This window comes from Malassezia japonica, chromosome 3 (assembly GCF_029542785.1).
Source record: "Malassezia japonica chromosome 3, complete sequence".
Classification (NCBI taxonomy): domain Eukaryota; kingdom Fungi; phylum Basidiomycota; class Malasseziomycetes; order Malasseziales; family Malasseziaceae; genus Malassezia; species Malassezia japonica.
Genome location: NC_083372.1, coordinates 402,413 through 414,493, shown reverse-complemented (window position 1 = coordinate 414,493; position 12,081 = coordinate 402,413). Strand labels below are relative to the sequence as shown.

The 12,081-nt window shown below is 62.3% G+C and overlaps 6 protein-coding genes and 1 non-coding gene across 7 annotated transcripts; 4 read left to right on the top strand and 3 right to left on the bottom strand.

Annotated features, from left to right (window-relative positions):
* Nucleotides 1-348: 348 nt before the first annotated feature.
* Nucleotides 349-2,394, bottom strand: MJAP1_002060 (uncharacterized protein; the record flags this gene model as incomplete). The annotated part of the gene is made up of 1 exon (XM_060266003.1): nt 349-2,394. The coding sequence occupies one exon, from the start codon at nt 2,392-2,394 to the stop codon at nt 349-351; it is 2,046 nt and encodes a 681-aa protein (XP_060121986.1).
* A 357-nt stretch (nt 2,395-2,751) lies between these two features.
* Nucleotides 2,752-3,493, top strand: MJAP1_002059 (uncharacterized protein; the record flags this gene model as incomplete). Its single annotated transcript, XM_060266002.1, has 2 exons — nt 2,752-2,806; nt 2,853-3,493. The coding sequence occupies 2 exons, from the start codon at nt 2,752-2,754 to the stop codon at nt 3,491-3,493; spliced, it is 696 nt and encodes a 231-aa protein (XP_060121985.1).
* Nucleotides 3,494-3,597: 104 nt separating this feature from the next.
* MJAP1_002058 lies at nt 3,598-3,705 on the top strand. The gene has a single exon. It is a non-coding gene; the product is annotated as a tRNA-Leu (tRNA).
* A 308-nt stretch (nt 3,706-4,013) lies between these two features.
* Nucleotides 4,014-5,744, top strand: MJAP1_002057 (uncharacterized protein; the record flags this gene model as incomplete). The annotated part of the gene is made up of 1 exon (XM_060266001.1): nt 4,014-5,744. One exon carries the CDS (start codon nt 4,014-4,016, stop codon nt 5,742-5,744), a length of 1,731 nt encoding a protein of 576 aa, XP_060121984.1.
* Nucleotides 5,745-5,803: 59 nt separating this feature from the next.
* Nucleotides 5,804-9,871, bottom strand: MJAP1_002056 (uncharacterized protein; the record flags this gene model as incomplete). The annotated part of the gene is made up of 1 exon (XM_060266000.1): nt 5,804-9,871. The coding sequence occupies one exon, from the start codon at nt 9,869-9,871 to the stop codon at nt 5,804-5,806; it is 4,068 nt and encodes a 1,355-aa protein (XP_060121983.1).
* A 60-nt stretch (nt 9,872-9,931) lies between these two features.
* Nucleotides 9,932-10,209, top strand: MJAP1_002055 (uncharacterized protein; the record flags this gene model as incomplete). The annotated part of the gene is made up of 2 exons (XM_060265999.1): nt 9,932-10,174; nt 10,204-10,209. 2 exons carry the CDS (start codon nt 9,932-9,934, stop codon nt 10,207-10,209), a joined length of 249 nt encoding a protein of 82 aa, XP_060121982.1.
* A 137-nt stretch (nt 10,210-10,346) lies between these two features.
* Nucleotides 10,347-11,800, bottom strand: MJAP1_002054 (mannose-1-phosphate guanylyltransferase; the record flags this gene model as incomplete). Its single annotated transcript, XM_060265998.1, has 2 exons — nt 10,347-11,675; nt 11,711-11,800. The coding sequence occupies 2 exons, from the start codon at nt 11,798-11,800 to the stop codon at nt 10,347-10,349; spliced, it is 1,419 nt and encodes a 472-aa protein (XP_060121981.1).
* Nucleotides 11,801-12,081: the final 281 nt, after the last annotated feature.

Here is a 12,081-nt window from a genome sequence, read left to right as displayed (position 1 = left end):
CAACCTCTCTTCAGTCCAACGGTACTGCAGAAAGAACTATCCACGGCAGCAAGATCGGTCGTCGTCGTCGCACGGCACCAGGCCACACTTTTGTTCGCGCAACGTTGCAGGCGGCCAGCGCGTCCAGCCGCAGCCAACGTGCAGCGCGTGGCGGCTGCAGGCGCTGGTCCCGATTTATTACACACCAATGCGCGGTGCCCGATGAAGAGTGTCGCGCTGAGCCTATCATTGTGCTAAATGACCCTAGACCCTCCACTTCTGACGCAAGGCGCAGCCGTGCGCATGGCGGTGCTGCAGGCGCCAGGCAGGAGGAACTCGCCGGGGTGCGGGGCACCGCGGGCCTAGGGTCTACCTGGCGTGCTTCACGTAGAGCACGCCAGGGTTCGTGGTGCTGTCCACCGTGTAGCCACGCTGGGCGAGCAGGCGGACGATCGCCGGGCGGATCACCGACACATTGTGCCGGCTGTGCACGCCACGCCCAGTGACAATTTCGAGAAAGGTGCGGCTCGAGGACTGCGCCGAGGCACGGTGCACCGTGTGCTCCACCACCGTCAGCGCCTCGTGCACCGAAAGACCATGTAGATCAATACGCTCCGCATACTCGCTCACACCGGTATAGTCCGCACGCCGCTGGTCGACCAGCGCAGAGGCGCCACGCATCTGCCACCGCCGCGCAGCCGCGTCGTACTTGCGCGCCTCTTCGGCATAGACACTCGCCGCGCCACTCAGGCCGGCCATTGCACCGCCACGGTAGCGCCGGGCAGAGGTAGCGGCTTGGCGCAACGCCGCATTGCGCTTGGCACGGAGCTCGTCGGCGCGCTGGCGGCACTCTTCGCTCGTGTAGGACTGGTCCAGGTCCAGACCCGCCGACTCGCTCAGCTCGACACGCTGCGCAGACGCGGGGAAGACGGTCGCAGCTTGGCCGTCCGACAACGCACGCGCGGCAAGCGCTTTGCCAGACAGCGCGGCTGCGGGCTGCGCGGTACGGTCGGCGTACGAAGTGGCCTTGCTGTCGAGCCACCGCGGCGCGCCGCCGACGGCGGGCTTGCGCTTCTGCGTGACGGTGGGGGTATAGGTCGTGGCCGCGGCGCTCTCATCGACCAGCTGCCCGGTAGGGTCGAGGATATCGGGGCGATTGCTCGCACCGGACGCCGCTTGCGCAACGACATCCTGCAGCTGGAGAAGATCGAGCGCCGCAGACTGCTCGCCTTGCGTCGCTGCGAGCACCTCGGCCATCTTGCGGGGGTCGCGGCTGGAAATGCTCGCGAGCGTCTCAACGACCGTAGGGAAGACGGGCGACTCTTGCGCGGCGATGGAAGCGGGCTGCGCGGCGGCATAGGCAATGGCACGGGCCATGGCGACGTGCAGATTCAGCGAAGACTGGTGGAATATGCTTTGGATCTTCGCAAGGGGGACGTCCAGGAGCGACGCAAGCTGCGAAAGCGTCGAGGATGCAAGCAGCCACTGCTGGTCGACGACAAGCTTCTCGTTGCCAGAAACGGCGTCGCGCTCGGCATTCTGCAGACGCCGCGCAAGCTCCTCGTCGTCCAGAAACTCGTCCGCCTCGATCGTCGGCGAGGGCGCTTTCTCGCGCTTGGGCGTAGACACGCCGCGCTTCTCGGCATAGATATGGTGTGCGCTGCGCTGGTCGGTCAGGCTGACCGTCATGGGCTTCTTTCCGGGGAGCTTGCTTTTGGCCTTGCTGCCCTTCTTGGGGCGTGTGCCGGATACGAGTGCGTCCAGATCGAGGCCGCCGCGGGGGATATGCTTGGCTTCGGTGGGCGTGTGTGTGCGACGAGCTTGTTCCTCTTCGTTGAGCAGGCTCTGCGCAAAAAGTGCGTCCTCGCTGAGCATGTCTTCGGCAAGGAGTGCGTCCATCGCGACGTCCACGTCGCCGTGTGCATCGTCCAGCGCTTTCTGTAGCGACTCGGGGGGCTTGTCGGGAAAGGAGTGCACGAGAAAGGCGAGGACATAGTCGTCCACAGCCAGCTCTTCCACGGCCGCGGCGAGGGGTGCATCCGAAATGGCAGCGGGCTCGGGCGCCTGCTCTGGCACAGGCTCGCAGTCTACATCCACAGGCTCTTTCTTGGACGGTCCGTCCTCGGCAGGTTCCTCCATGGCCGTTGCTTCCTCCTGCGCAGGCTCCTCTTGCGCAGGCTCCTCTTGCGCAGGCTCCTCTTGCGCAGGCTCCTCTTTCACAGGATCTTCGGGCCACGCATCACCCTCCTGCTCGGCAGCGTCTTCCATGCGCGTAGCATCGGCGAGCCCCTGCAAAATTTGTGCCAGCTCCTCTTCGTCGCGGTCCGGCTCGCTTGCAATCGCCAGCACAAGACTGGGATCCAGGGGGGGGCAGAACCGCCCCAGGAGCGCATTCGCATCGGCTCCTTCCCCCATTGGCCTGCAGGGTGCGGTCAGCCGCAGTCCCTGCGCCTCCACATTGGGCAAGTGTGGATAAACAGCAACACCCTCCATTAGGGAAATTAGGCGCATTTCTCGTATCCGCCACGGCCAGGAACCATGCCTCGACGTCCCCGGCCAGGTCCTTTACGGGACCGCGGGAGGAGCTTGTCTCGACCATCGTCACAGCCAGAACCCCATCCAGATCATGATAATCAGCAAGAACTGGAGCATCTGCTGACGAACCTCTATACCAGCATACCCCCTCGCCGAGTGTATGCCCCTCGCAAGTCGTACTCGGCCGTCTTTCCACGGCCGCACCTAATTCAGTCTGGGCAGACGACATCGGACATCATGGCGAGGGAGAGTCTCGAAAATATGACAGGCCCCTACTCGATCAAGTTTCCCAGTCCTTCCGCCAAACATGCTGAATGTACGTCTATTTACTCACGCAGCCCTCTCTGCCGAAGACGCCCAGCGTTCGACGTCCCATGTACAGCTCCGGAACAAGAACGCACGCGACGCTCGGAACAGTGTTGCAATGGCATCGATCGACAACGAAATGGCCTTCCAGGAGGAGCGCGTGCGCTGGCGCATGTCGCAGACCTCGGCCACGAACCGCAATTCAACTGGCCGGCCGCTGTCGAAAGAAATTGGACGGCAGTCGCCTCGCGCGCGCCGCTCCAGCGCGCAGGTGTCTCCACGCGCACATCTCGCCGGCACGCATTCGACGCGGCAGGCGGTGATGACTACACACACACAGCGCCTCGCACGAAGCAAGTCGATTCACGCAAGTCCTATGCGGAATTCGTTCTTGTTTTCGGCGATGGAGGCGGCATCGCCTATACCCCCTCGCTCGCGGTCGCCCGAAAATGCCTCGCTCGCACCAATGCCGACGCCATCAATGTGCATGGTGCCTGAGCCGGATCCGGAGCCTGTTCCTACTGGCGGACGCGATCCGTTTGTGGACGCCATCCTCTTTGACGAGCCCTATGCGCACCGACGTCGGCGTGTACAGCGCAATGCTGACGAGTCGTCTATAGCGTTCCATCTACCCACTGGTGCGCGCGACGTTGTCGGCCACCGTGGCGTCTAATTCGTTCATACCCCCCTTCCGTGCTAGACGCTCGGTGTGCCTGGCCTGCTTGACATGCGCGAGGGCTTAAATTGGTAACGCAGCTCGGATCTAGTATATCACCAGGCAAGATGGCCGAGTGGTCTAAGGCGCTGTGTTCAGGCTCTTTCGAGATACCTTGACAACCAAATCGCAGTCTCCCTGAGGCGTGGGTTCGAATCCCACTCTTGTCACATCTTTTTGCGTCGCTTACCAACAACTGGCAATTCTGTAATTTAGTAACACGCAGTTCCGAAAGCATATCGCATGTGACATTACTAAGCGCTGATTCTGTATTCCTGAGATGTGAGTGGTCCCTTTGCTAAATCGGCAGGCCCAGCAGGGGATATGCACTTCCTCGGCATGTCTAGGGTCTCAGCAGGGTTTGCAGTATAAATTCAGCGATTTTCACCCCCTGCCCACTCAACCACAATACCCCCCCCTTTAGCCCAAGCGAGCGGGGATCGACTTTTAATCTTCCAGGGTATACCAGTGGATAAACATGTCCGCACTCAATCAAGGCGACGCGGTGGACGTCGAGCAGCACTTTGCTGTTTCGGAGGAGAAGAAGACCAATGAGGCCAAGGAGGATGTTGCCTACACCGAGCAGCTCGAGATGAAGTCTAGGAATGTTGAGTCCGCTGCGATCGACGAGGTGTATGGGCGCAAGGTGTACATTTTTAACAAGATCATGAACGAGCACATTGGCATGACCTGGTGGCAGTGGGGTCTCCTTGGTGTCTCGGGTGTCGGCTGGCTTATTGATAACGCGTGGCTTCAATTGATTGCCATCATCCTGCCGCAAGTGCAAGTGGAGTTTGGGATTCAGCATCCCGAGTTCATGACAATCGCGCTCTATGCGGGTCTTATCTGCGGTGCTGCTTTCTGGGGTACTGCAGCCGACATTGTCGGTCGTCGCCTGTCGTTTAACGCGACACTGTTTATTGCTGGCGTATTCGGTATTGCCTCGGGAGGTGCGACGAGCTTTGTCGGTCTTGGTGGTCTGCTTGCCGCGCTTGGTTTTGGTCTGGGCGGCAGTCTGCCTGTGGACGGCATGCTCTTCCTCGAGTTCCTTCCTGGTAACCGTCAGTACCTCTTGACCCTTCTCTCGGTCTTTTGGTCGCTGGGTCAGCTCATGTCCTCGCTGATTGGCTGGGGTCTCATTGTGAATTACAACTGTCAAACGGATGGAACTGGAGCCCCGTGCTCCGCCAAGAACAGCCAGGGTTGGATTGCGAACAACGCTGGTTGGCGCTACCTCAACTTTACGATCGGCGCCTTCACGCTGGCCTGTTTCTTCCTGCGTTTTGTCGTGTTCAAGATCCCCGAGAGCCCCAAGTTCCTTCTGTCCAAGGGCCGTGACGAGGAAGCTATCGAGGCCATGAAGAACTTTGCCAAGATGTGCGGCAAGCCTATTCCCGATGACATGCTCACGGTCGGCATTCTCCGCTCGGCTGCTGGCCAGGACGGTGCAATGGATGACACTTCGATCGAAGAGCTTGTTCACGAGCAGCCCAAGGGTATCGTTGGAAGGTGTATGCACCAGATTCGTATGCTCGCTTTCAATGCCCGCTCGGTTCGGTTCACCAAGACTTTGACACACATCAAGCCTCTCTTCTCGAACTTCGCTCTGGGCTACACCACGGCAGTTATCTGGATTCTGTGGGCTCTGATCGGTCTTGCGTATCCCCTGTTCAATTCGTTCATCATTCTGTACCTCCAGGCGGCGAATGGTGATGGAGTGAGCATTTACAACTCTCTCGCCGAGACCTACAGGAACTACGCGTATATCTCTCTATGCGGTGTGCCTGGTAGTCTGATTGCTACCTGGATGGTAACCTTTCCTCGCAGCGGCCGTCGCGGTGCCATGTCGATCGGTACCCTGCTCAGTGGTGTCTTCTTGTTTGGTTTCACTGCGGTGGGAACCAGTGATGGTACGCTCGCATTCAGCTGTGTGACTGCCTTTACGCAAAACATCATGTACGGTGTGCTGTATTGCTACACCCCCGAATCCTTCCCTGCCCCCCTGCGTGGCACGGCCGACGGTATCGCATCGAGTCTCAACCGTCTCACTGGTCTGTTTGCCCCTATCATCAAGATCTACGGCGTCCCCCAAAAGCCCAACCCCACGCAGGCTGCGACGCCGGTGTACGTTGCCGGTGCACTCTACCTGTTCTCTGGTCTTCTGATGCTTACGCTCCGCGTGGAGACCTCTTCGCGTACGGCTCTCTAATCGTTTCGCATCTCAAAATAGAATCGCTTTTTCTTTGCATACCCCGCAATAATACCTATTTATGCACCCTTATACCGCTGGCGCTCCCATTCACTCCATAGCCCCTTGAAGACGACCTGGCCACTTGCATCGAGCATGCCTTTGAGGACAGCGTCGCGTTCGTACTTGCTGACCAAATCGCAGAGCGCAAACAAGCCCGGCTGCAGCTCTTGACGCAGCGGCGTTGCGATCGTCGTTACGCCATGCGTTACACAGCGTACGTAGGCGACCAGGATATAGACCGCATGCTTCGACATGGAGCGCGCGAGCGACTCGGTGGTGCTCGCATGCCCATCGTCTGTGCGCCGCCGCTTGTGCGCGACAATCGTCGCGATGGACGTCGTCTTGGCCGGAATTTCCGCAAAGAGACGGCTCAGCGAGCGCGCCTCGTTGACGCCCAGCGGCGCGGTGGCCTCGTCGAGCCATGCCGGTGTCGCGGCCGCGAGGCGCCGCAGCTGTGCACGGCCGACATTGGTACGCAGGAGGGAGCCGAGGAGCGGCAGGAGCTGGCACAAGACCTCGGCCAGCTGCGGTAAGTACGGGCTCAGCAGGTCCTTGCGCAAACGAATGATGGAGCGTAGCACGCCAACGGCACCCTGGAAGATGGCACTTGCTTCTGGCGACCCTCCCTGCTCTTCCACAGCACTCGGGCCGACCAGCACAGTGAGCAGTGCCAAGATGCGTGGAATGTCGAGCGGGCGCAGGATCAAGGCACGGTAATTGCATACGCGCTCGACCAGCGCCACGGCCGCGGCCGCGAGCTCGGGCGAGCTGCGCACGGTGAGCGGCAGATGGACAAGCAGCGAGGAGAATCGCACACTGGCGATGCGGCTCGTGCCGCTCGGCGCGTGCTGCAAAAGGAGGGCGAGGACAACGAGGAGCGACGCGCGGTCGTGCGCATCGTGCGTTCGCACGAGCGCCGTTTCGAGCGCCTCAAGGGTATCTGCATACGCGTCGCCTTCCATCTGCGTGGCGACCGCGATGAACTGCGCCGTGAGCGACGCCGTGTCTTGGAGTGTCGCGTGCAGCGTCGCAAAGACGATCGCGAGCGTGACGTACGGGCGCCCAGATACCACGGGCCGGAGCGCGACGAGCGCCGCAAAGAGCGCATTTGCAAGCGGCTCAGCCGAGGTACGTTCCGAACGCTGGCACAAAGAGGCGACAGCCGTGACAATCTCGCTCGCATTCTCCGACGCATTAGGGAGCGGCGCGGCGAGAGCGCGCTGCAGACGGACGTGCGCTGCGTACGCACGCAGCTGGAGACTCACGCGGCTCGTATCGGCATCGCCGACGTGCGCGAGGATGTCAGAGAGCGACGGCATCGCATCGTCCAGCGAGATGTCGACACTGAGCGCTACGACGCGCTCGGCGGCATCGTCTGCGAGCCATTCCATGGTCGTCGTCATGACGTGTTGCGCCATTGTCCCGTGCTTGTCGTGGAGCGCGCTGAGCACCGGCAGGATAGAGGCAATGTCCGTCTGGCGGCGCAGCACGGCCTTGACATAGGCCATGCTGTGCTCGACAAACAAAGGCTCCGTGCAAGGCACGCTGCCCAGCGCCTCGAGGTACGACGTAATCGGCATGGGCTCGGGCATCGTGTTGGCCGTCACCGCAAGTGCAGCGAGAAGCTCTTTGAGCCAAGTCCATACGCTGACCGATGCGTTTTGTACGGTCAGCGCCGCATCGAGCCATGCGAGCTTGCCAAAGAGCAACTCGATGCCTGCACGGGCGAGGTAGCCCATCGGCACCGAGGCGAGAAGCTGCACCGAGGCCATGGTAGGCTTCAGGGCCTTTTTCGGCACCTTGGACGGTTCGCTCGTCACGTCGATCCACGCGAGCGCGGCGGTCGCATGGCCCAGCACGGCTGCACGCCAGTGCGGCTGCTCGAGGAACTGAGCATTCCTAAGCGCCATGCGGCTGAGCTCGGCAAGCATGCTCGGCTCGGCGCCGTCGTGCAGCGTATCCTGCAGGAACCGAGCGAGCGCCTCAAACTGCTCGGGCGTCGTACGGTCGAGCACAGCGGCCCAGCGCGTCGTGATCATGCGCCACAAGGCGACGGGGAGGTAGGCAGGACTCGCAAGGCCAAAGATCTGGCCGTCCCACGGTGGACGAGCGCCGGTTGTCGGCATCTGCAAGGCCGGAAGCAGCGGCCCTTGCACGATCGCCTCGAGCTGTGCATTCGCCACGTCGTCCGTCGCATTGTGCGCCTGAGCGGCCTCGGCCGCGCCGAGCAGAGCCCGAAAGATTTCTAGCTGGAGCTCGGGGACCTGGGTCTTGGCAAACAGAGCGCCGATGCGGTCCAATGATGGATACGTCGTGAGTGCTGCCGGCGCCTCGTCGCCAGATGCAAGTGCCGTGCGCAGCGCGCGGCGCAGGAGGACAAAACGCAGGCGGAGGCCCGACGCGAGGACGAGCGGCTGCTTCTCAAGGCCACGCGCGATGCACTGGTCGGCCAGCTGTGCGATCGCGTCGAGGACGCGAGCAAGCTCGGCGGAGGAATGCGCCAATCCGACGCTCTTGACCGCCAGCATCAGCAGGTGCGACGTGCAGAGGAGTGTGCTTTCCTGAGCGGATGCGTCTTGGAGCAGGCCTTCTGTACCCTCCAGGGCCTCTTGAAGCAGCGGCACGACCTGGTTGTGCGACGTTGCGTCCTTGAGCCGTGCTTCCCACACCGACGTCGTCCGCTGGTGAAAGAACGGGCTCTGCACGAGGCCAGGGACGTCGCGCACCTCGCGTACGACGTCGCGTGCACGCGCCATGAGCTGCGGCATCTCGCGCAGCTGCGCATACTGGTCGAGGACATGCACGAGAAAAAGGTGGGCTTCGTCCCACGCGTCGCCCGGCGCGACGCGCGTCGTCGCGACGAGCATAGGCACCAAGACGCCGACCAAGCTCTCACTGTGCACGCGCCACAGCGCCGAGAACGTCGCGAAGCTCACTTGCGCGCTGTCTGCATGCGCCGCGAGGTGGGCAAGGGTATCTGTACAAAGCTGTGCCCACAGCACAGCCCATACTTCGCGGTCGTCGCCACTAGGCTGGTAGAGCGCCAGTGCATCGATTTGTTGAACGAGGGCGAGGCGCGTCGCTGCGGCAGCGTCTGCAAATGTGCCGCCGTGAGCGAGGCCTTGGTGCATCGCCGTGCATACCGGCACAATGTACTGCTCCAGCACGCCCTGGCGCTGCGCGCCCGGCAGCGCACCCGAGTCGCGCCCATACTGCATGGACTGCACCATCTGCGCGAGGAACGACGGAAGCGCACGGAGCACATTGCTAGCCGCCTCGCCCTGGAGGTGGCCGACGAGCGTCGTGGTGAGGGTATCGAGGTTCTCCGGGAGCGTGTGCTTCTCCTTTGCATTCGCGAGCGACTCCGGGCCGAAAAGCGAGCACGCCGAGACTTGCGCGAGGAGCGTTTCGAGCGCAGGGCTCGGCAAGGCAATCGCATGCGTGTACGCCGCGGCATAGGCCGGCAGGGATTCCTGGACAAAGAACTTGGCCGTCTTTTTCGCGTTGGTACCGAGCTCAAGCGCAGGGAGCCAGTACTTGAGCATGCTCTCGAGGACTGCGGTCGTGATCGGCACCTGCTCCGGCCCACAGATGCGAGGGATCGCCTTGAATACGTCGAGAAATGCGGCATTGACCCCGTCAATGTGCCCCGCGCCGTGCCTGCGGATGCTGGCCGGTACGAGGAACTGCAGCGCCGGTGCGGCGGCGTCCCACACTTGCCTGCTGCACGCGCCGAGCACCTGCGTCGCGAGCGGCAGGAACTGGTACTTGCCTGCGAGCGCGTGCAGGTCGCACTTTTCCGCACCGAGGATCTCGGCGAGCAGGGCCCAGTACGCCGGCTCCAGAAAGTACGCTTCCTTGTCCTTGGCGCCCTTGCTGGACTGCACCACTGCCTCGAGGGCGACATCGAGGAGCAGGTCGGTCTTTTTGGGCACGTACAGGCTCTGGTCGTGCCAGGCGGTCCGTAAAATGTCAATCTTGGTTGCCCGTGCGCCGTTCGGGAGCGCGTCCTTTGCGCCGTCCGGGCGCTTGAGCGCCTTGACGAGCTGCTCGGACGTCGTCACGCCCCATGCCCCGAGCGCCATGGCCGCCATGCACAGAAACCGACTTTTTCTGTCACGTGCCGCACCTTTGTCTCGACGACGATGCTCCTTCGTGCGAGTGTTCCGGTGATCCGGCAAGCCGTGGCGTCTGCGCGCCCGATGCCTGCGCTCGCAATGCAGGGTCCTGCTATGCCCCGTGTGCTGACCGCGCAGCCAGTCGCACCCCCCATGGTGCGTGGCATGAAGGTGCGTGCGGCCGTCAAGAAGATGTGCAACTGCTGTGCGATTGTGCGCCGCAAAGGCCGCCTCTATGTGATCTGCAGCAAGAACCCCAAGCACAAGCAGGTATGTGAAAAGTCTAACAGCAGCGCCAGGGATAACGACATGATACCTCCTGACAATGTCGTCCGCGCGTGCGTCCGCCGAGCTGCAAACGCCTCTTCGCTGCGTTGGCCTGCCTCTTTCAACATAGAATATATGAACCTGCCTATCTACGTGTGTGCGCGCACATCAACGATTAGCAAAGGTCGGGGAAGTTCTTCTTGCACTTGCCCACGATCTTCTTGACATCCTGCGAACGCGCACGCGTCGTGATGAGGAGCGCGTCGGGCGTGTCGACGACCACCACGTCGTCCATACCCAGGCACGCGATGCGGCGGCCGGACGCGGGCACCACGATACCGCCGACCTGGCCCTCGGTGATCACGAGCGAGGGGTCGCCGAGCACACGTGCCTCGTTCTTCTCGGCGGGGAGCAGGTCCGAGAGCGAGGCAAAGTCTCCGACGTCGTCCCAACCAAAGGTCGCCGGGACGACAGCGACCTTGCCGACCCTGGACGCGGGCTCCGCGACGGCGTGGTCGATAGCGATCTTGGGGAGCAGCGGCCAGGTCTCGTTGAGCACGAGCTGGCGGCTGGGCGTGTCCCACGCGTCGGCAATGGTGTTGAGGCCGGCGTAGAGCTCCGGCACGTTCTTCTCGAGCAGGGTCAAGAGCGTCTTGGCCTTGACGACGAACATACCACCGTTCCAGCGGTACTCACCGGTGGAGAGGTAGGCGCTCGCGGTGCGCGCATCGGGCTTCTCTTTGAACTCGAGCACCTTGTGCGCGTTGGGCGCGCCTTCCAGCTCGAGGCTCTCGCCGAGCTTGATGTAGCCGAATCCGGTCGAAGGGTACGACGGCGCGATACCGATCGTCACCAAGAAGCCCTCGCGGGCGACGGCGACGGCCTCACGCACAGCGGACTCGAACGCGTCGCGGCCCGACACGATGTGGTCCGCGGCGAAGGAGCCGAGCACCGCGTCGGGGTCGCGGCGCATCAGGACGGCGGCCGCGAGACCGATCGCAGCCATCGACTCCTTCGGCGACGGCTCCGCAAAGACGTTGCCAGGAACGAGCTGAGGAAGCTGCTCCGACACGGCGTCGACGTGCGCATTGCCGGTCACCACCATAAACTTGTCGACACCCGACAGCGGCAGAAGACGGTCAAAGGTGTTTTGAATCAGCGTGCGACCGCGGCCGGTGAGATCCAGCAAGAACTTGGGGCAGCTCTCACGGCTCAGCGGCCAGAGACGCGTGCCCGCACCACCGGCCGGCACCACGACCCAGAGGCCGAGGTTCGGGTCGGTAGCCTTGAGGGATACGGGCGCCTGCTGGGGCGGCACGGTCTGAGCGACCGAAGGCTGCGAAGCGCGGTTCTGCTCCGGCTTCCAGCCGTGCAGCGACGACTGATGCGCGGCGTACGAGGTGCGCTTCGCGGGCGAGATGCTCGGCGAGAAGAGCGACATGGTCGGCGTCGTCGGCGCCTGCTGGAGCTCGAGGGACTCGATACGGTCCGTGACCTTGTGAACCTAGGGTTAGCGCCCAAAAAACACAGCCCACGTACCTCGCGGCGCAGGTCCGAGATGCCCAGGAGGATCTGGTTCAAGACGGCCTGGTCGCCCAGGCCACCTGCTGCACTGTTCTGTGCACTCATCGCTAGAGGAGGGAAGGTGGGAGCCAAGTTTTTTCGAAATGTGCACCGCTTTTAGGAACACACAGATCACCCAAGCGTAGCAATTAGCTCAGACTTGTTGTACTCGGCCCCTTCCTGTACACGCAAACTGATTGGCCAAGAAGCCATCGATCGAACGTATCGGGGCAAAGTAGGACTCGGTGCGATTGCACGTGCCGGATGCCGCACCCGAGCAGTGTCCCTGCTGAACGTGTCGGACGCGACGCGCATCGTCGTCTCTATTTTTTCACAGTTGTGTAGGC